This window comes from Nomascus leucogenys, chromosome X, assembly GCF_006542625.1.
Source record: "Nomascus leucogenys isolate Asia chromosome X, Asia_NLE_v1, whole genome shotgun sequence".
Lineage (NCBI taxonomy): Eukaryota > Metazoa > Chordata > Mammalia > Primates > Hylobatidae > Nomascus > Nomascus leucogenys.
The window spans coordinates 60003969-60027777 of record NC_044406.1 but is presented as its reverse complement, the minus strand read 5'-3'; the positions used below and the strand labels follow the sequence as shown (position 1 = coordinate 60027777).

The 23809-nt window shown below is 37.7% G+C and overlaps 1 protein-coding gene and 1 pseudogene across 1 annotated transcript in view; one reads left to right on the top strand and one right to left on the bottom strand.

Moving 5' to 3' along the window:
- The window catches only part of OPHN1 (oligophrenin 1), a 385933-nt gene that overhangs the window by 285991 nt on the left and 76133 nt on the right, over nt 1-23809 (top strand). Inside the window, exon 16 of the mRNA XM_003272664.4 lies at nt 23356-23440. Coding sequence (XP_003272712.1) covers nt 23356-23440 — 85 coding nt within the window. The remainder of the gene's footprint in view (nt 1-23355; nt 23441-23809) is intronic.
- LOC105738075 lies at nt 9304-15555 on the bottom strand (annotated as a pseudogene).

Sequence of the window (23809 nt, the reverse complement as noted above, 5' to 3'; positions counted from 1 at the left end):
TCTCGGCTCACTGCAACCTCCGCCTCCCGGGTTCACGCCATTCTCCTGCCTCAGCCTCTCCGAGTAGCTGGGACTACAGGCGCCCGCCACCACGCCCGGCTAATTTTTTTGTATTTTTAGTAGAGACGGGGTTTCACCGTGGTCTCGATCTCCTGACCTCGTGATCCACCCGCCTCGGCCTCCCAAAGTGCTGGGATTACAAGCGTGAGCCACCGCGCCCAGCTATGAAACTTCTTTTTTTTTTTTTTTTAAAAAAAAACAACTTAAAGTTTATATTTTGTGGCCAAGGTACTATAGACCTAGTTGGGAAGAGCCTGCCTAAGTGAACATAAACATCACATTTCATTGATTCTAAGATACATTTTTCCACATTTTAACATCTCTTAAATTGGGATTCATCTTATACTTCATGGTATCTCACAGTATAATTGGTGAATCTTTTTCCTTAGTATTATAAAAATCATAATGATGGGACTTATAATTAAAGGCATCTTAGATTTGAAGTAGCTGAGGCTTAAGAAAGTTTACAAAGTCTGACTGGTAACCTTTACACACAGAAGTTTTGTTTGCATGTAGTCCTTCTCTTCTTCCCTGCCCTTGAGATGGGATTTGTTCCCTTGACCTTTACCCCCTTTGTGGGCAGGAACTGGAGTGGCTCATTTCACCCAGCCTGCAGTCTGTGGATGGCCAAGTGTTAACAGCCCAGTAAAGGGTCAGAGTGACAGGCTCCTGCACCTGCCCTTTTTGACACTCAAGTTCTTGTTTGGTGTCCAGGAAGAATCAGGTCACACAAACCATTTGAATGGTAGTGTACGCAGAGGATTTATTGGGCGATAAAAGTGGCTTTCAGCAGGATGGGGAATTGGAAAGGGGATGGTGTGGGAAGAGGGTGATCTTTCCCTGAAGGCTCACTGTCTGAAGTTAGCTGCATCTATCAGTAGTCTTCGATGCTCAGCCACATGTATCCCTGAGGCTCAGCAGCTTGCATCCCCAACCACTTGCATCAGCCGCTTGTGTTGCTCTTTTTTTTTCCCTGCCAGCTGATCTAGTTTTTATGGGCACTGGATAGGGGGCGGGGTAGGGCAAAAAGGCAATTATTTGGGTGGAAAAATGGGGTCAGCTGTTTTCACTTAGGGCCAAGGTTCCAGGCTTGAAGGTGAGGTTTAGCCAGGAGCCCAGCCCTTCAGGGGTCAGCTGTTTTCACTTATGGCCAAGGTTCCAGGCTTGAGGGTGGAGTTTAGCTGGGAGCCCAGCCATTCTGTATCACCCTCACCAGGTTGCTTCATGCTGGCCTGCAAGTGGTTCTACTTATGGCGGCCTCTCTTGAGTCTTTCAGTTAAATCTTTATTGGATATGTACTGTGTGCTAAGCATTGTGGTAACTACTGGAGAGAAAAATGAGCAAAATCCTACATGGTCTTTGCTTTTCTGATTATAGACTCTTCTAAAATAGTGTTAACCATTAGCATTATAAAATGGCCCAATCTCCTAATGCTGTCCCTCCCCCCTCCCCCAACCCCACAACAGTCCCCGGAGTGTGATGTTCCCCTTCCTGTGTCCATGAGTTCTCATTGTTCAGTTCCCACCTATGAGTGAGAACATGCAGTGTTTGGTTTTTTGTCCTTGCGATAGTTTACTGAGAATGATGTTTTCCAGTTTCATTCATGTCCCTACAAAGGACAGGAACTCATCATTTTTTATGGCTGCATAGTATTCCATGGTGTATATGTGCCACATTTTCTTAATCCAGTCTATCGTTGTTGGACATTTGGGTTGGTTCCAAGTCTTTGCTATTGTGAATAGTGCCACAATAAACATACGTGTGCATGTGTCTTTATAGCAGCCTGATTTATAGTCCTTTGGGTATATACCCAGTAATGGGATGGCTGGGTCAAATGGTATTTCTAGTTCTAGATCCCTGAGGAATCGCCACACTGACTTCCACAATGGTTGAACTAGTTTACAGTCCCACCAACAGTGTAAAAGTGTTCCTATTTCTCCACATCCTCTCCAGCACCTGTTGTTTCCTGATTTTTTAATGATGGCCATTCTAACTGGTGTGAGATGGTATCTCACTGTGGTTTTGATTTGCATTTCTCTGATGGCCAGTGATGATGAGCATTTCTTCATGTGTTTTTTGGCTGCATAAATGTCTTCTTTTGAGAAGTGTCTATTCATGTCCTTTGCCCACTTTTTGATGGGGTTGTTTGTAGGAGATATACCTAATGCTAAATGACGAGTTAATGGGTGCAGGAAATCAACATGGCACATGGATACATATGTAACAAACCTGCACATTGTGCACACGTACCCTAAAACCTAAAGTATAATAAAAAAAAAGAAAAAATAAAATAAAATAAAATAAAATGGCCCAATCATAGGCCAGATCATTCTGTTGTTCCTGTAGTGTCTAGATTTCTTAATGTTTCCATGTTACATAAGGAAGGAGCCATTCTGGGTGATCATTTAGGACTCTGTATCCAGTGACCCTGTATGGGTATAGTAACAGTTTGGGTTGACTACTTGAAGGTGGTTTGCCTCCTTCATCATTTACTTCTCAGAGGTTTTCTTCATACTGCCTGGATCCAATATGTTGCATCTGTTTTTGTCAAACTTTTCAATGAATTATGTATAGCAAGTCTAAATGGAGTTGCCTTAGGGTTTAGTTTCCCTCTTTACTCAGTGATTATTTGATACAGCTCCAGGGAAGATTCCACTGGGAATGTGTGTCAGGTGGCACTTGCTCAAGCCTACAGTGAAGCTGTTATTATTTCATTTCTTATGTTAAGTTGTTCTTAAGAGGTTGGTGTCTGGGTTAGAGATTTCTTAGTCCCCTACCTGTTTTCTTAGCATTCTCTGCTGGAATCTATAACCAACTCCCCAATGGACTGCAGGTAGCCAACATGCACTCTCTTGGTAGGGCCTTGCCCACATTGAACTTTGCATTTGTTTAGTAAATTTAATTAATTTTGTATAGATTATAAATGTACTTAGCACAAAATTTAAAAAGTACAAAAGGTAAACAATAAAAAGAAAGTCTACTTTTTACACCTGGCTCCCAGCCACCCCATGGCCATCCCAGGAAGCAACCATAGTTACCAGTTTCTCTAGCTCCAGTATTTTTAAAAAATAACTTTTTAGTATGTAAAATCTAAAATGTATATGGAAGAGGACAATATAAAGAACCTCGTGGTATCCATCATAAATAACCAATTTTGTTTAGCTCTACTCCCACCCACTTTCTTGGATTATTTTGAAGTGGATTTCAGACATCATAACTAAAAGATAGTGCCTCTTTTAAAAAACATATAGCCATAATACCATTTCCTCACTAAAAAGCAAAAATAATTCCTTAATATCATTACATTTAAAATTTTTCAATGATTTATTTTCTTTTCTTTTACAGTTTGGTTGTTTGAATCAGGATCCAAACAAGGTCCACACATTGCATTTTGTTAAGTCTCGAGCCTCTGTTAATCTATAGCTCCCCTCACTTTTTTTCCACATTTATTTGTGGAAATAACTGGGTTGTTTATTCTGTAGAATTATTCCACATTCTTCTGATTCTGTTACCAAATATACTCTGGTGACTGTTTTTTCTATACATTGGTATTTTGATCTAGACGCTTAATCAGTTGTAGGTTTAATTTTTAGGCAAAAATACTTTAGAGGTGGTATTCAGTTTTAATTTTACGGATAAGCCAGGTAAGTTCCTGGTTATTTTTCATTTGTTTGTTTTGTTTTGTTTACAACATAGTTTTTAAGTACACGGGCTCTATAGTCAGACTATCTGGGTTTGTATCCCAGCTCCACAACTTAGTAGCTGTATGACCTTGGGCAAGTCCTATCAAACTCACTGCATTTCTCCTTATTTGTAGATTGTGGATCATAGTAGCATGTAAATCATAGTACTGTTGTGAGGAATAACCAAATTCAATGTGTGTAGAGCATTTTGAACAGTGTCTGTCTTTGAGTAGGTATTCAGTGTACATTAACTATTATGGTACTGTATTTTTATTTCTCCATTGTCTTGTATGGTATAGCCAGGGCTGCCGTATTGTTCTATGCCAGGGTTCACTGTTTATCTTGTAGGCTTTTGAATGATACTTTTTATGGTGCTGTACAATGAGTAGTCCGTGTGGCCATATGTAGCAGCCCATATAGTCATACAATACATGAACTTGTGTTGTTCAGCTCTTTTATGTTTTTCATAGCACTACTATTTTATAAACAGGATTTAGTGTCTATCTGGATTTCTTATTAGCAAACTCATATATCACATTGCCTTTTTGTTTCTGTACCCCTCTTCCTTGAAATATACATGTGTATGTGCCCATAGATACACACCACATGCATTTTCAAAGTCAAAGCTAAATAGTATTCCTCTTACAACCTCTCTTCCAACTGAGTGATGCGAAGATCATGTAATTTATGCTGGTTTCCACTTAACACATCTATGGAGAGTTGAGGCTATCAGCCAGCTACCAACAAAAAGGAAGTGAATTGATTAGCAGCATGCCTGGGGACTGTGTAGACATGCCCACCAACCTCATGTTGTTATATGATCTGTCCTTGGGATCTGGCCAAGGTTCTTGGTATTTTAATCAATATGAGATAGATATTTTCAGAATTAGGACCTAATGGGGTGACCCATGATAATCTGGACATCATTTTTGTCAAGTTTGATAGTTTCTCTGTGAAAAAAAATAATATTGTATGTGTGTCTCCTCCTTAGATCTGACACAGAAGGCATTCATGGAAAAGTATACCTTTCTATACTGCACTTGAGAGGTGGTAGGCCTGTGCACAGGGGAGAAGAGATTAGGTCATTAATAAAATGGTACTCATATCCTTTCTAATTTAATAAGTCAATATAACTTCTACAGATGTGACACTAGGGAATTAAAGAATACAGAATCCCGATTTTTAAAGTTTTCTAATGCACAACTATTTCACTCATATACACACAGATACATACATACATGCCCAACTAGCCAAACAATATATAATTATAGTAATCCTTTACAAGATGTCAGTTCTAGTCTTAATCAAACCAACAGCAGGTTTAGCTCATGGAGTAGTTTAGATGGAATGTGCTTAGGAAGGTCTGACTTCAAAGAGCCTTTAGTCAGAGCTCAAGCAACTTTCTCAGCCTTCTCTGATGATTTCATTTTTCTCTTGGCTAATATATTTTATCCATCCATGTCAGGTTGGGCCAGAAATACTTGACTTTGAGATAGGAGTCATTGTTTTTTCGGGTTTTCAGAAAAATAATTACATTTATTATTGTGTATTATATATGGGGATAGAGATAGATACAGATTTGTTGATCTATATCTTCCAAGGTCCCCATATTGTTGAGTAGAGTTGGCAGATGGGCCACAAGCCCAACATGTCTTTACCCAGGCTTTTTCAGGTAAAGAAATGCAAGTTCAGATTCTAAGATGCTCTTTATATATGTGTTGCCAAAGCAGACATATAAAATGCTCCTCATAAATCAACCCCTCGTATTTCCTTTCCTATGATTTAACTCATGTTTTTGTTGATACAGGCTCATTTAATATTACCTATAACCATTCATTGTATAAAAGATTGCTGTTATGTTTTGCTAATACAGTGTAAATTGGCAGAGTTGGTCCTGGCAAATGCAGAAGTCGCTGTAACATCTTGGCCCATCCTGCCTCATATTGTATCACTCTTCCCATATGCACTTCCTCATATTCATAGTACATATAGTATTCAAGAACTTTATGTACAGCAAAAATATTTTTACACATATTTACTTGTCCATCTAACTTCTTATTCAAAATACTATAACCAATAAATTTGTCACTGTGGTTTAATCACAACACAGAAACATACCACTGATACTATATGCCATGGTTTATAATAAGCACTTTGTAAATTTTTGCTTATTTAAACCTCACATCATGTTTATGAGTTAGGTTTTATTATTATTCTATTTTACAGATGAAGAAAGTAATGCACAAAATTTAAGTAAATTTCAAAAAGTAGACCCTGAATTTGAATTTAGATATTTTGACACTAGGCCAGGCACAGTGGCTCACACCTGTAATCCCAGCACTTTGGGAGGCTGAGGCGGGCGGATCACGAGGTCAGGAGATTGAGACCATCCTGGCTAACACGGTGAAACCCCGTCTCTACTAAAAATACAAAAAATTAGCCGGGTGTGGTGGTGGGCACCTGTAGTCCCAGCTACTCAGGAGCTGAGGCAGGAGAATGGCGTGAACTTGGGAGGCAGAGCTTGCAGTGAGCCGAGATCACGCCACTGCATTGCAGCCTGGGTGACAGTGCAAGACTCCATCTCAAAAAAAAAAAAAAAAAAAAAAAAAAAAAGATATTTTGATACTAGTATCTGTGCTCTTAAACACTGCCATTTTTACTACTGAAATTGTGACTTGTTATACTTGCCTTTGTTTCTTTGTTATACACACACACACACACACATATATCTTGGCCCATAGAACCCAACATAGCACAGTCTAAGAGAACTTTCTGTGCTGATGGAAATGCTCCTTATATATTCTGTCCAATATTGAGAAGCACTAGGCACATGTGGCTATGAGCTTTTGAAATATGGCTAGTTAGAATAAGGAACTATATATTTAATAATATTTAATTTAATTAAAATTTGAATTACCATGTGTAGCCAGTAGTGGCCCTATTGGACAGCACAGATTCCAGCACAACACGTAACTTAGGGATGACACTCAATACATATTTGTTAAAGGAAGGAATGACTCTCAGATTTATCTCTCCAGCTCAGATCTTTCCCTTGACCTTCAGACTTATGTATGTAATTTCTTATTTGACACCTTCACTGAATTTCTATTAGACATTTTCAAACCATCTATTAGACAGTTCCAAAGACATTTCCAAATAGTTCACGTCCAAAATGAACTGTTGATCTTTCCCTCCAGGCCTACTCCATCCATAAGCTTCTCCATTTCAGTTTCTTCTACTCTCTCAGACTAAAAACTTTAGTCATGTATGATTTTTGACAGCTAATCTATCAACAAATTCTGTAGGCTCTTATTTCAAATTATATACATAATCTGACCACTTCTAGTCATCTCCACCAGTTTTACTAAAATTTACGCCACAGCCATTTTTGTTCCATGTTATTGCAATAGACCTTTTATGTGTCTCTTTTCTCTGCTGTCCCAGTTAACGCTCTTACTGTTGTCTACACAGCAGCTAGACTGTCCTTCTGTATTCAGGTCAAGTCAGAGCAGACCATTCCTCTGTTTAAAACTCACCAGTGGTTTCTCATTTCATTCATAGTAAAAGCAAAAGTCCTTCCAATAGCCCAAAAGCCCTATATAATAGCCCCCGCTCCCCTGTCCAATACCCTATTCTCTCTCTTGGTCTCATCATTTTTAATACTCTCCCTTCTTTTTTCCACTTTACTTTCACTGGCTTCCTTATTGTTTATTTTTTTAAGAAGGCAAGGTAAACAAATAGCTTAAGTATTTTTATTTGTTTGCAACTAAGCTTGTTAACACTATGTAATGAAAATGTACAAAGAATAATGTTGCAGTTTTTGGTTAGATTTAAGTCAAAGACATTCATTAATAAGGAATCTTCAAACGTGAATCTTCCAGAAATTTCTCTAAGCCATCTGATCAGAACAACTGTCTCTGAGTATTACCTTACTTTGTAAGGTATTGGCATGCATTTGAATTAAACTCAGATTTTTTCAAAATAAGCCCTGATTGAAAAAACTATTCTATATTCAAACTAAAAGAATATAAATAGAACTTTTCCTTTCCAGAAACAATAAAGGAAACAAGGCATTTTGTAAAATATGGTCCTGAGCAAGTCACAGTAAAAAAATAAATGTATACTTCTACCTGCTCAAAGCAGAGGCTACTTTCTGTTCGTCAGTCTTGGAAACAAGGTGAACAGCCTATATTCGACTTCGGGCAGGGGGTTGCCAAAACAGCTCAAGCAGTTGACCATGGACACCTCAAATGAATTTGGGAGAACCTCACCAAAGGAGCCAAATTCTATTTTTAATAACTGGCACAAAGGTGAAGTGGCTCCTCCCAAGTAGCAGTGCTGCCGGGGCCCTGGCCCTGGCCCAGGCCCAGCTCTGAGCTTACCTGTTACGCTCTCAAGCAAACCCTGATCCTTCTGCTCCAGGGCAGACCTTTTCCCTTTAGAGGTTCAGTGTCCAGGGAGCTCTATGATTGTGTGAATGAGGTGAGCGCCGACCCCATGTGAGTATTTTAAGGCTTGGAGTCAAAGTATTTTTCTAACACGCTTAGGCAGAGTCCATGTGTCAATGGCCCATCTCCAGTTTGTTCTAATTTCTCACCACACATTTGTAGATCTAGGACCACAGACCTTTGCTGTATTATCATAATCACAGCTAATGTCCATCCTAACTTATGATTCATATTCTGTGCCTGGAAACAGTCCCTGTATTTAACAGTAAAACCTACACATAAAAACAATCCACTGTTGCAACTTATATGGTCACAAAACGTAAGTGATCTTCTGTAGAACAAGCAAATTTTTTTTGGTTTTCTGTTTTTATTTATTTTTTTTGAGACAGAGTCTCACTCTGTCACCCAGGCTGGAGTACAATGATGCGATCTTGGCTCATTGCAACCTCTGCCTCCCTGGTTCAAGTGATTCTCCTGCCTCAGCCTCCTGAGTAGCTGGGACTACAGGTGCCTGCCACCATTCCCAGCCAATTTTTGTATTTTTAGTAGAGACAGGATTTCACCATATTGGCCAGGCTGGTCTCAAACTTCCGACCTCAGGTGATCCAAGCACGTCCGCCTCTCAAAGTGCTGGGATTACAAGCGTGAGCCACAGCACCCGGCCAAGCAAATGTTTTTAACCATAATTGTCATGAATCAAACACAGCCAGAATCCCCAAGATAAAAAAAAAAATTGTACTATACAAATAATAACTTGAAATATACATACACACACTCTCATACACACTTCTTACAGAGCTGTGCTTGGGGAAGCTCCATTTGTTGAGTGCCACTGAAGGCATATTTTGCTAAACTGCTTCTCCAAGTATTTTTGTTTGGAAAATCTATCACAGTAGGGCACAGCTGTTTACTGGATGAGCAGAAAAGGAAGATATGCTTGTGGCAATTAAAGTTTTAAGGTCTTTCAAGTTGTATAAAATGGACCTGCAGAAACGTTTAAGTGTTCTCAGGATGCAAAATTGAAGCTGAAATGTGTTGTCAAACCAGTTGCAAAAAGTGTACGGCAGGCATCTCTTGAGGTTAAACCTGTTACCCAGATACATAACAAAGCTTCAGGACACATGGCTTGTTGGCCTTGTCCCATACCGTTGCATAATCTGACCATGTGTGAATTTCACAAAAGATTCATTTATATTGTTCTGCTAGTTTGGTATTGAGGATTTGCTCTTACTCCTCCTGAATCTTATCTTCATAGTCTAAGACATGCTCACGTATTATTCCAATTTGTCAGAGGGTAAATGTGGGCTGGTCCTTCTTCATCCATGAGGAACCTGGAGAGCTAGGTGCTATGAGTGCTGAGGAGTGAGGTTGACTTTCTGAAGCACAAGCTTCACTCTGATTAAGAACAATTTCTAAATGTCTTCACCTCTGATAACGACTGTATTCTAGTTTTATGTTCTGAAAAAATTTTCTCCGGAATTGTAAGGCGCCGCTTGCTGCCTGGTGGGGCGGGCTGCTGCAGAGTTGGCGGTAGGGTCTGCGTCTGAAGCGGCGGCGGCTTGGCGTCCGGGGGCCTGAGGCCGGGAGTGGGGCCGGGCAGAGGGGCGCAGCGCCGCTGCTTCGGGGAAGCAGGGACTCAGCAGCTTCGTACCGAAGTCCATGGGCCGCTTCAGCGTCGCCTGGTTCGCCAGGTCGCTGAGGGGCCAGGGACCGGGAGCGGACACAGGGGTAAGCGCGGCCCAAGCTCTGGCTCCTCAGTGGGGCTTGCCAGCCAAGCCCTATTGTTTCTTTTTCTATTGAGATCCAAAGCCAATCCTTATTATTTGTAAATTCTGTATTGGTGAATTCTCCTGGCATTTAAATTTATTTGTCACCCCTGGTATATTTATACTTCCTTGTATATTTCTTCTTTTTTGATAAGGTTAGGTTATGGCTTGTCTACTTTGTTAATTTTTTCAAAAAATTGTGGTTTTGATTTAACATTAGATATCTTTTTCTCTACCTCATTAATTTCTGCTCTTATGTTACTATTTTCCTTTCTTTTCGTTTGCTTTGTTTTCTTTCGCCTTTTTAGCTAAGAATGTAATTCATTTTTTTATTTTTTATTGATGAACATGTTTAAATTAGTGAATTTTCCTCTAATCGCCTCATTAAATGTATCCCACAGATTTTGATATGTAGTGTTTTCATGATCATGTTTTAAAGACATTCTGTGATTTTAATTTGCATTTCTTTCTTTAAAGAATTATTTAAGAGAAAGCTTATAATTTTCCATGTGGAACGGACTTAAAAAGTGATTTCTAGCTTTATCGTAGTATTATTATTAGACAATGTTTATAACATGTCAACTTTATGAACTTACTGATGTTTTCTTCGTAACCTAATATATGATCACTTTTTATAAGTATTTCATGTGCAACTGAGAAGTATAGTCTCTATTACCAGGACATAAAATATGATGTATACCTGTAAGATTGTTATTTAAGTCTTCTACATCTTTATTGTTTATCCACTTGATTTGTTGTTTAATGAAAATATGTTAAAGTTTCTTATTTTTAGTGTGCTTTTATATACATCTCCTGTATTTTTGCTTTATAAAGGTGGTGTCTGTATTACTTGATGCACAGATATTCATAATTGCCATATCTTTATTTGGAGAATGGCTTTTAGCATTTAAAGTGTTCTTTGTGGCTGGGCACAGTGGCTTATGCCTGTAATCCCAGCACTTTGGGAGGCCGAGGTGGGCGGATCACTTGAGGCCAGGAGTTCAAGAATAGCCTGGCCTACACGGTGAAACCCCGTCTCCACTAAAAATACAAAAATTAGTGGGGTGTGGTGGGCGCCTGTAGTCCCAGCTACTCGGGAGGCTGAGGCACGAGAATCGCTTGAACCTGGGAGGCGGAGGTTGCAGTGAGCTGAGATTGCACCACTGCACTCCAGCCTAGGCCACAGAGCAAAACGCTCTCTCAATAAATAAATAAATAAATAAGTGTTCTTTGTTTAATTTAATGCTTTTTGGCTTGAAATCTATTTTATCTGATATTGATTCCATTTGCCTGGTAGACTTTTGACCATTCCTAAATTTTCCTCTTTTGCTTCACATTCCTTTAAACTCCCAGACTTCACAGGGTATCTCTCCCTTATTTTTTGCCATCTTCTCTCTTACAAATGATACCTTTCAAAGTCTGCCTTTTGAAGACTGCATAGAAAGCTCTTCCCCGAGGCTCGAATCTACCAGTTTGTCATTATTTTTATGCTTTGTGTGGACTTTGTCTTTCTGGTTGTGATTTCACATTAATCTTAGGCTACTAGCCCCTTCTTTTCTCATTAACACTCCTGTTTCAGCATTGTCCTTGCTCCTGGAAAGACTTGTAGATGGAATATGAGTGATATCTTGCTGGGATTTCCCTTTTTTTTCTACTTACAATTTAATATTTAAGTATTTTATTATATGGGTGTTTTCTTTCTTTTTGTTATGTGAAGGGCATGGCTTTATGTACTTTTATGTTGTTCTGGTGGCTCTATATTGTTTTGTGGAGGATATGTTTGGAAATTTTGATTTACATAGTCACCATTGTCTTAACATAATATTTTCCATATGGTTAAAAATACTTTGTAAATATTTTAATGGCTATATGATACAAAAAATATCAAATTTTTCCAATAATTTCCCTCTTTAGCATGTTAGTTTTTTCCTTTTATGTGATGACATATTTGTGCATAAGTTAATTCCACTACATACTTTGGGTAGATTTGCCAAAATATAATTTTTGCCTCAAGGTTATAAATATTATTAATAATCTTGACATAGTTTGAATACAGGGAGAATCAATTGGCATATAGATTTATATTAAGCTGCTAACTAGGGTAGCCTCCATCCTTTTTTCAGTTAGCACCTTTCTCTTTTACATATATATCATGAGCCTGGCCTGAAATAGCTAGTAGGTACCAGTGTGGCTATTTCTGGTGTTTACAGCCAGCATCTCTGTTGAGTGATAGAACTTTGTGCCAATATTAGTTATTAAGTATTTGGAGATCTTCCATCTCCACAGATTATAACATTTGTTATTCTGTGGTTGGATTTTCTTTACTTAGGACACCCACTTGTCTTATATTCAGCAATAACAAAAGAACAAATGGCCTTTCTTTCAGCTGTCCTTTAGTCTGGCATCCCTGGGTTTTATAATTGAAGAAGAGGGGTGATGTTTAAGAGCCTAAAATACAACTGGCAGGACCTTAACTTGGAGAAACTAATCAATCCTCACATTAGTCATTACTGCTTTCGTGGCTTATGTCAGAGCATGGTGGGCTTATTTCTGCCTACGCTTTCTGTTAGTCGCTTGTTTTTCCTCTCACTTGATCTGTTTTATTAACTGCAGTTAATCAAAGCTGGGCTTCCTATTCATGCAACTAGATTTTTCTCAGTAATATTATATTATCTACCATTTCCTGAATTAATTGAGACACTCTGACATGATCTGTGTACTTTAGGTGAGCCATTGTAACTTTCTATAGTTGTTTTGTTTGGTTTGCCTCTGAATGTAAAAATAGCATTGTGTTCTCATTTGAGAGTGGTGGTTAGAATCTTTACCAATATATTTTCTATGATTATTTTTACTTTCAATCTTGTTATTCATCACATTACATGGTAGATGGCTTAGCAATATTTAGACAGTAATTCCACAAACCACCCTCATCCTAGAATCACTTTTGAGACATTATTATTTTTTTAAATGCAAACTGCCAGGCCTCATCATGGACCCAATGAATTAATCTCTTGCATTGGGATCCAGAGAGCTGCATTTTAAACATCTGCCCAAGTGACTCTCATGCAATTTGGTACCTGACTGTAGACTTATTTTTGAGATGCAAAGTTTAATGCATACCCTACCAAATCATGACCTCAGTGCAGCTCTTAAGTGGTCATCTCTGTGCTAGTTTTTAGAGCTTGTCACCCTTGCTGTATATACATGGCATGCTCCAGGGTGCATTTAAAGCTTTATTTTCTCCATATGTTTAGAAAGTCATTCCTTAACCCAATAACCTATTAAAATTCACTTATGTTTTATTTGTATTATTTAGTGGTTGTATTTTACATTTTATCTCCTCCATGCACTTAAAATTGAATATGTTGTTTGGTTGTGAAATAGAGATCTAACTTATTTTTTTCCCAAATAGTTAATTGTCTATGCTCCATTTTTTGAACAATTCTGCTTTTTTTCCACCAATTTAAAATGCTGCTTTTATTGTACATTAAGTTCTTACATTTATACGATGGTCTTATCCTGAGCTTTCATTTTTTCCACTGGCCTAACTATTCTTATACTATTATGACTATGCCACATAATCATTTTCCTTTTGAGTAGCACAAACCTTCCATAATTATTCTGTTTAAAAAATGTTTCACTCATTTTGCTAGTTTATTATTCCATGTAAACTTTAGAATTATTTTATCACATTCCAGAAAATTAGCTTGTTGGCATTTTGATTACAATTATACTAAATCTATTAATCAATTGGAATGAAGTTGACAACATGCAATATTTAGTCTTTCTATCCAGGATCACAAAATTTTGTTTTTCATTTATGGAAGTCTTTTTGTGTGTGTAATACTTTTATTTATATTCATTATGAGACTTAATCACTCTCTCTCTCTCTCTCCCACACACATACAGTGCAACTGTTTTTTCTATTACAATTTTGAAGTGTCTATTACTAATATATAGGATGCTTTTGATTTTTATATCTTCATTCACTGACCAGGAATTTTAACAAGCTTTCTTGTTAATGTTAAAAACATTATCAATAGGTCTAAGCATGGTGGCTCATGCTTGTAATCCCAGCACTTTGTGAAGCCAGTGCGAGAGGATCGCCTGAGCCCAGGAGTTCTGGACCAGCCTGGGCAACATAATGAGACCCCATCTCTACAAAAATAAAAAATACAAAAATTACTGGGCATGGTGGTGCGGGCCTATAGTCCTATCTACTCGGGAAGCAGAGGAAGGAGGGGCCCTTGAGCCCATGAGTTTGAGGCTGCAGTGAGCCATGACCACACCATTACACTGCAGCCTGAGTGACAGAGTGCAGCCTGAGTGACCTTTTCTGGAAAAAAAAAAAAAGTATCAGTAATTTCTCTTGCATTTTTCAGTTAGACAGTTATATGATAGGTAAATAATGATTATTCTATCTTCTTTCCAATAGGTTTAACTTTTCTGTTTTTGTTTCTTTTTAAAATTACATTGAGAACCCAGTTCCTCACCACCTTTGCTGTTCATTAAACTCGGTGAAGAGTTTTTTAAAAAGTATCAGGACTCACCTGAATCAGAGATTCTGGTTTACCTGACGTAGGGGGAACGTGGGTATTGTCACTTTTAAAAGCTTCTCAGATGTTTCTAGAAGCTGTGTTTGAGAATCATTGTTCTAGACACTCTGACCAAATGATAAGTAGTACTAGTGATAGCAGACATCCTTTTCTGGCTTCTGATCATAAGCTTCTAGTATTGCACCATTAATGGTGATATGAGCTGATTATTTGAGATTGACTCAGTGGCGTGTTGGAGGCAGCTGGTGCCTGCTCAAAAGGTGTAACCGTACACATATTTTCCCAACTTCACATTCATTGACATTATGTTGATCACTTCAAATCAGCCATGGTTGATTCACATGGAAATTGACAAATGCCAAAATCAGCACTCCCCACCTTCTCTGTCGACCTGTTCATTATTTACCAGCACATCACAATAGATCTTTATTAGCTTAAAGAAGTATTCTTTAAAAAAAAAAAAAAAGAAAAAAAGAAGTATTCTTTTATTATTAGGCTATGAATAATTTTTGTCCTTCATTATCATTTGTATTTCATTGCAGCCACATTTTAATCACATTGTCATCTTATATCAGCCAAGTTCTAAAACCTTGTGTTTCTCACTGTAAATGCTTTTTTCCAGAGGGATTCCTCTATTCTGATTCTTCAGAGAGTTTTCCTTCTATTAAACTACATTGACTTTTCCTAAACCTAATAACTCTTTTTATGGAGGAAACTGTTTTTTCTTCTTCATCCTCCCTCCTCCTACCCTTCCTGTCCTCTGATACTCACCAGTCTACTCTCTATCTTCATGAGATCTACAGACCTAAGAACCTTTTTAGTTTGTTCTTTTGATTGGTTTATAGACAAGCAAGAGTCAAATTTGAGTTTGTAAGGTATCAGTGTGAGTTCTTGCATAAAAATTCCAGATACAAATGAGTGAAAAAGTTTAAAATTCTTCTAATAATCACTGCTGTGGTGAGCCACGGATTCAGAAGGTAGGGTGTTTGGGTGGAAAAGAGTGGTTCACAGTGACCAACCTAGAGGAAAAGATGGACTGCATGTTCTTCAGGCAATCCTCTATGAACACTGTCTTGTCACAAAGATGTATGTAAGAATTACAGACTATGGCCGGGCACAGTGGCTCATGCCTGTAATCCCAGCACTTTGGAAGGCCGAGGCTGGTGGATCACTTGACGTCAGGAGTTCAAGACCATTCTGGCCAATATGGTGAAACCCTGCCTCTACTAAAAAATACAAAAATTAGCCAGGTGTGGTGGCACGCACCTGTAATCCCAGCTACTCAGGAGGCTGAGGCACGAGAATTGCTTGAACCTGGTAGGCAGAGGTTTCAGTGAGCCGAGATTGCACCACTGAACTCCAGCCTGGGCAACAGAGTGAGACTCTGTCTCAAAAAAAAAATAATTGAATTGCAGACTATAAAGCTGGAATTGCCATTCTCTGAGAAGTAATTATAATGTACAAATCATCATCTAGTCAGATCAATGTAGACCAATATGCTATACAATCAAGCTGAAATTGGAGTTGACAGTGTCTTATGAATATTAGGGATCCTAAACAGACACATGGCTAAATTGGTGTTTACTTTCACTGAGAATGGAACAGGCCTTGGGCAGGGTCATGCTTTTTCTATACCCAGATTTTTGAGGGTTTTTATCCTGAAGGGATGTTGAATTTTATCAAATGCTTCTTCAGTATCAATTGAAATTATTGTATGGTTTTTGTCCTTCATTTTATTGATATGACATACTGTATTGATTTATTCGTGTATGTTGAACCATCCTTGCATCCCTGAGATAAATCCTACTGGTCATGATGAAGGATTTTTAAAATTTGTTGAATTTTAAAATATATATATATATCTATTTGTTGAATATATATATATATATATATATATATATATTTTGATCAGTGGTTATGGCCAATTGCTTTTTGTTTGTTTGTTTTTTTGATGTGTTTTTGTCTGGTTTTGGTATCAGGGTAATATTGGCCTTGTAGAGTGAGTTTGGAAGTACTCCCTCCCCCCTCTATTTTTTCAGAATAGTTTGAATAGGCTTAGTATTAGCTCTTCTTTAAATGTTTGGTAGAATTCAGCAGTAAAGCTATTGGGTCCCAGACTTTTCTTTGCTGTTAGACTTTTTATTATGCCTTTGATCTTGTTCCTTGTTATTGGTCAGTTCAGGTTTTGGATTTATTCCTGGTTCAATCTTGGTAGGTTGTGTGTGTCTAGGAATTTATCAGTTTCTTCTAGTTTTCCAATTTATTGGTATATAGTTCCTCATAGTAGCCACTAATTACCCTTTGAATTTCTGCAGTATCAGTTGTAATGTCTCCTTTCTCATCTCTGATTTTATTTATTGGGATGGTCTCTCTTTTTATCTTAATCTGCCTAAAGGTTTGTCAATTTTATGTATCTTTTCAGAAAACCAACTTTTTGTTTTATTGATATTTTTGTATTATTATCATGTCAAATCCATTTTATTTCTGCTCTGATTTAATTATTTCTTCTACTAATTTTGGGTTTGGTTTGCTCTTGCTTTTCTAGTTCTTTAAGATGCATCATTAGGTTATTTATTTGAAATTTTTCTTTTTGATGTAGGCATTATAGCTATAACCGTCCATCTTAGTACTGCTTTTACTATATCCCATTGGTTTTAGTATATTACATTTCCATTATCATTTGCTTCAAGAAAATGTTCAGTTTTCTTCTTAATTTTACCATTGGCCCACTGATCATTCAGGAGGATATTAATTTCCATGTGTTTGTATAGTTTCCAAAATTCCTCTTGTTATTGATTTCTAGCTTTTTTTTCCATTGTGGTCAGAGAAGATACTTGATATTATTTCAGTTTTTTTGAATGTTGTAAGACTTGCTTTATGGGTGGGTGCAGTTGCTCACGCCTGTAATCCTAGCACTTTGGGAGTCTGAAGTGGGCAGATCGCTTGAGTCCAGGAGTTCAAGACCAGCCTGGGTAACATAGTGAAACCCTGTCTCTACTAAAAGTACAAAAAGTTATCCAGGTGTGGTGGCACACACTTGTATTTCCAGCTACTAGCAGGGGCTGAGATGGGAGGACTGCTTGAACCTATGAGGCCGAGACTGCAGTGAGCCACTGCATTCCAGCCTGGGTGGTGGAGTGAGACCTTGTCTCAAAAAAAAAGACTTGTTTTGTGACCTAACATATGGTCTGTCCTTGAGAATGATCCATGTGCTGAGGTGAAGAATGTGTATTCTGTAGCCATTGGATGAAATGTTCTGTAAATATCTACTAGATCCATTGGTCCATAGTGCAGATTAAGTCCAATGCTTGTTTATTGATTTTCTGTCTGGGAGATCTGTTTAATGCTGAAAGTGGGGGTGTTGAAGTGTTTAGCTATTATTCTTTTTTTTTTTTTTATTATACTTTAGGTTTTAGGGTACATGTGCACAATGTGCAGGTTTGTTACGTATGTATCCATGTGCCATGTTGATTTCCTGCACCCATTAACTCGTCATTTAGCATTAGGTATATCTCCTAATGCTGTCCCTCCCCCCTCCCCCAACCCCACAACAGTCCCTGGAGTGTAATGTTCCCCTTCCTGTGTCCATGAGTTCTCATTGTTCAATTCCCACCTATGAGTGAGAACATGCGGTGTTTGGTTTTTTGTCCTTGCGATAGTTTACTGAGAATGATGTTTTCCAGTTTCATCCATGTCCCTACAAAGGACATGAACTCATCATTTTTTATGGCTGTTTAGCTATTATTCTATTGAAATCTACCTCTCCTTTTAGCTCTAATAATACGTATATGTTTGGGTGCTCCAGCATCGGGTGTATTATATTTAAAATTGTTATTTCCTCTTGCTAAATTGACCCCTTTATCATTATGGGGTCATATGATCTTCTAAAGATTTAAAGTAGTGAAGGAAAAAAAAAACTTTTATTCTAGAATAGTATATCCAGTGGAAATGTCCTTCAAACATGAAAGAGAAATAAAGACTTTCCTGACAAACAAAAGCTGAGGGATTTCATCAATACGAGATCCGTCCTACAAGACAGATGATCTTCTTTGTCTCTTGCAGTTTTCATCTTGAAATCTAATTTTCTAATATAGGTATAGCTACTCTGTTCTTTTTTGGTTTCCACTGGCATGGAGTATCTTTTTTCTACCCTTTTATTTTCAGTCTATGTGTGTCTTTACAGGATAAATGTGTTTTTTGTAGGCAAGAGTCATTTGATCTAATTTTTTTTTTTATCCATTCAACTACTGTATGTCTTTTGATTGGAGAGTTTTGTCCATTTATATTCAATGTTATTATTGATAAGTAATGATTTACCCCGTCCCATTTTATTATTTGTTTTCTGATTGTTTTGTGGTCTTGTCTTCCTTCTTTTCTTCCTGTCTTTTTAGTGAAGTAGATTTTCTCTAGTGGTATGATTTTAATTCATTCCTTTTTGTTTTTTGTGTGTCCATTGTATCTTTTTTGATTTGAGGTTATTAAGAGGTTTGCACATGCTCTCTTATAACTCATTATTGTAAACTGATGACAACTTATAACTGATAGCATAAACAAAGAAACAAGGAAAAATAAAACTAATAAAAACTTTACACCATAATTTTTTCTGCCCACTTTTCAGTTTTTTGTTGTTTCCATTTATGTCTTGTTGTACTCTCTATGTCTTTAAAAGTTGTTGGAGTTGTTATTTTTGATTGATTCATTGTTTAGTCTTTCTACTTAAGAGTAGTTTACACATTATAGTTACGGTGTTATAATATTCTGTGTTTTTCTGTGTACTTACTATTACCAGTGAGTTTTATATCTTCAGATGATTTCTTAGTGCTCCTTACCATTCTTCTCTTTCTGAATGAAGTACTCTCTTTAGCGTCTCTTGTAAGATAGATCTGCTATTGATGAAATCTCTCAGCTTTTGTTTGTCTGGGAAAGTCTTTATTTTTCCTTCATGTTTGAAGGACATTTTCACCAGATATACTATTCTAGGGTAAGAGTTTTTCTTCTTCAGCATTTTATGTCACGCCACTCTCTCTTGGCCTGTAAGTTTTCCACTGAAAAGTCTGCTGTCAGACATATTCGAGCTCCTTTTTATGTTACTTGTCTCTTTTCCCCTTGCTGCTTTTAGGATCCTTTTTTATCCTTGATCTTGAGGAATCTGATTATTAAATGCCTTTAGATATTCTTGTTTGGGTTAAATGTCTCTGGTGTTCTATAACCTTCTTGTACTTCAAAGTTGATATCGCTGATACTATCCCACTGAATAAGCTTGCTACCCCTGTCTCTTTCTCTACCTCCTCTTTAAGGCCAATAACTCTTATATTTGTCCTTTTGAGACTATTTTATAGATCCTGTAGGCATGCTTCGTTGTTTTTCATTCTTTTCTCTTTTGTCTCCTCTAAATGTGTATTTTCGAATAGCCTGTCTTCAAGCTCATCAATTCTTCTGCTTGATCAATTATGTTATTATATGACTCTGATGCATTCTTCTGCATGTCACTTGCATTTTTCAACTCCAGAATTTCTGCTTGAGTTTTAAAATTATTTCAATGTCTTTGTTAAATGTATGTGATAGAATTCTGAATTCCTTTTCTATATTATATTGAATTTCTTTGAGTTTTCTCAAAATAGCTATTTTGATTTCTCTGTCTTATATGTCACATACCTCTGTTTCTCCAAGATTAGTCTCTGATGCCTTATTTAGTTCATTTTGGGAGGTCATATTTTCTTGAACGGTCCTGATGCTTATGAATGTTCATCTGTTTCTGGGCATCTAAGGATTAAGTAGTGTAGTCTTTTTAGTCTGGGCTTGTTTGTAGTTGTCCTTCTTGGGAAGGCTTTCCAGATATTTGAAAGGGCTTGAGTGTTTTGATCCAAGCCATGTCTGCATTAGAGAGCATCTCATACCCAGTAATTCTGTGGTTCTTGCAGATTTGTAGTGGTACCACCTTGATGGTGTTGAATAAGATCTGGAAGACTTCTCTGGATTACTAGGCAAAGACTCTTGTTTTCTTTCCTTACTTTCTCCTTTTACTTTTTAAGTCCACTTTTACTTTTCCCTTTACTTTTCTGAAGCAGAAGGAGTCTCTCCCCACAGCTACCACAGCTGGGAATGTGTTGAGTCATACCTGAAGCCCACAAAGTTTTGTCTAAGGCCCAATGAGTGCTATCTGGGTTTTGCTTCTGGTTATTTAGGGTCCAAAGGTTCTTTAGTCAGCATGTGATGGGTTCTGCCAGGACTGGGTTCTTCCATTCAAGGCAGTGGGTTCCCTTCTGGCCCCAGGTGTGTGTAGAAATGTCTGGGAGCTAGGGTCTGGAAAAGGGGCCTTAGGACTCTGATGAGTGCTCTAGGCTACTGTGGCTGAGCTAGTATACAAGATGCAAGACAAAGTCCTCCTTACTCTTGCCCCCTCTTTTCCTCAAGCAGAAGGAAGGGGTCTCTTTTGGAGCCTTGAGGTGTGCTGTATGGGGTGGTGCAAGGACTCCATAGCCACCATGGCTGGTGTCTCAGTAGGTTGCATGCCTCCCAAGTTCACTGGCTCTGAGCCCAGTTCAACACTAGGACTAATATAAGAGTTGCAGTCCTTGTGGCTTAGAGTGCCCTTCAAGTTTATTTAGGGATGCAGAGCACTTTAGCCTGCAGTGTCAAGGCTTAGAACTGGGATGTGTGATTCCCCTCTAGCTAGGGCTGGTTCCCTGTGTGGGTTGTCCTTAGCTGAGTTCAGCCCGAGTTTGCTTTCCTCCATGTGACAGGGTAGCACGGAGTTCAATGCAGTGTCTCACAATTGCTGCACTCTCTTTCTCAAGCACACATATTCCAGTATCTCTGTTTTTGGAGAAATTTTTGCTCATATTTTCTTACCCATTTTTTACTTGGGTTATTTGTTTTCTTGTTATTTAGTTGTTGGAGTTACTTCTATATTTTGGATATCAGCCCCTTATCAGATTTATGGTTTGCCAATGTTTTTACCCAATCCGTGGGTTGTCCCCTCACTGTGTTAATTGTTTCCATTTCTTTGCAGAAGCTTTTTAGTTTGGTGCAATTCCATTTGTCTATGTTAGCATTTGTCGCTTGTGTCTTTAGAGTCTGATCCAAGAAATCATTGCCCAGACAAATGTCATGGAGCTTTTCACCTATGTTTTCTTCCAGTAGCTTTATGGTTTCTGGTCTTACCTTTAAGTCTTTATTCATTTTGTGTTGATTTTTGTATACAGTGTAAGACAGGGTCCAATTTCCTTCCGTATGAGGATATCCAGTTTTTCCAACACCATTTACTGCATAGAGTATCCTTTCCCCATTGAGTGTTCTTGACACCTTTGTCAAAAAATCAATTAACTCTAAGTACTTGGGTTTATGTCTGGACTTTCTATTCCATACTATTGGTTGATTGGTCTGTTTTTATGCCAGTACCATGCTGTTTATATGTGATTATAATAACTTCATAATATATTTTGAAGTCAGAGAATGTGATACCTTCATGTTTGTTCCTTTTGCTAAAGATTGCTTTGACTATTCAGGGTCTTTTGTCATTTCATATGAATTTTATGATTATCTTCTGTTTCTGTGATAAATGACATTGGAATTTTGATAGGAATTGCATTGAACCCAGAGAACGCTTTGGGAAGTATGGACATTTTAACAAGATTAGTTCTTCTAATGCATGAACATGGACTATTTTTTCATTTATTTGTGTCTTCAGTTTGTTTTATCAGTGTTTTATAGTTTTTAGTGTAGCAGTTATTCACTTCCTTGACTAAATTTATTCCTAAGTTTTTTCTTTATTTAATACTATTGTAAATGGGATTGTTTTTGAAATTTTTTTCAAATAGTTCATTGTTAGTATGTAGAAATGCGACTGATAGAGGCTAAACATTACTCTGATGTTCCTGTTTTTGCCTCCTCTGTTATTTTTGGTTTGGCCTAAAGACTTAAATATCATCTGAGAAGCACAGTTCTTTTAGTCATATTTCCATGGTTACATATGAGCCCAATTGATACGGTGGTAAGGTGTCATGGGTGGGGAAGTCTTCTATAAGATTATGTCTCTGTCTTTTAGTGAGCTGTGCCCCTGGCCTGTGACTTAATTAAGTTCTTCTCAGGATTTTTTTTCCCCCTCTTGGGAGAGACCAGAAGGCAAATTGGGTCTGGAATTTGGTATTTCCCTCACCTCATTCACTTAGGTTCTGATAAAACTGCAGGAGGTTTTGATCTGGTAAAAATAGTTACTCTTGAGGGAAGACCTTGTTAAGAAGAAGAGAAGGGTCTGTGAATATTTTTAAATGACTACTTATCTTTCCCCCCTGCTGGAAGCATGAGGGGATTTTTCACCATCAAAACTTGATAGGACTCCTGTAGGTAAAACTCACAAAAGTTTGGGAGCCCCTTTTGGACTGGGCCCCTTTGGAGTTTTTGCCTCTCAAATCCGAGCATATTAAGCCTCCAGCAATTTGTAAATTACAGATTAGGTTATCCTATCCCAGTGCTGGTTCCCAAGGAGTTTTCTACTCCTGGGCTTCTGTTACTATAAGATTTGGTTCTCTCTATCTGTCTCCTCACTTCTGGTGGCAGCCATTTACCCTATGACCCCAGTTATCTGATGAATCTAAGAAGAGTTGATTTTGTTTGTTCAGTTTTTTCTTGTTGTGTGAATTGGATAGATTACTTTCTTATTCCTTATATGGTAGACCAGAATGCAGTCATGTTTTTGAAATATCAAAGATTTGCTTCTTCTAAAGTTTTGATCTCTTAAAAACTACTTAGGGTAATATACTTTGTTTTTCTTTTAAAAGAGGGAAAATGTAAGATTTTTTTGATGATTAACTTTTGCTTTTTGTTTACTTTTCTCAAATAGATCCTAAATGCCCAGGAGATGTTGATTTTCATAATAGTGACTGGGACATTAAGACAATCACCAGCTCCTTGAAATTCTACCTCAGGTATGCCTGATTTGAATTGGGAGTTTGCTTTACATAGCTGGTGAAATTTCTCTGGGTGTTGAGCGGAGTTAATGTGGTCTCAGTTCCAGGAGTTTGGATAGAATTGCTTAAGAAAAAACATGTGAAGAGGATTTCTGGCCAAGAATGTGCAAAGACTGTTTTTTAAATCTGAGAGTTTAAGCAAGAGAAGCATAAAAATAATAGAATTGTTATTGAAAAAAGGCTAAAAAGATTATGTTCAAAAAACATGCACTTGAAATAATTGAATATGTTTTGCTCTTCACAGATAGAGTGATGTTATGATGGATTCACTAGTAGAATCAGGAGCTGGGACTATTCAGGGTGGCTAACATATTTTAGAGGATAATA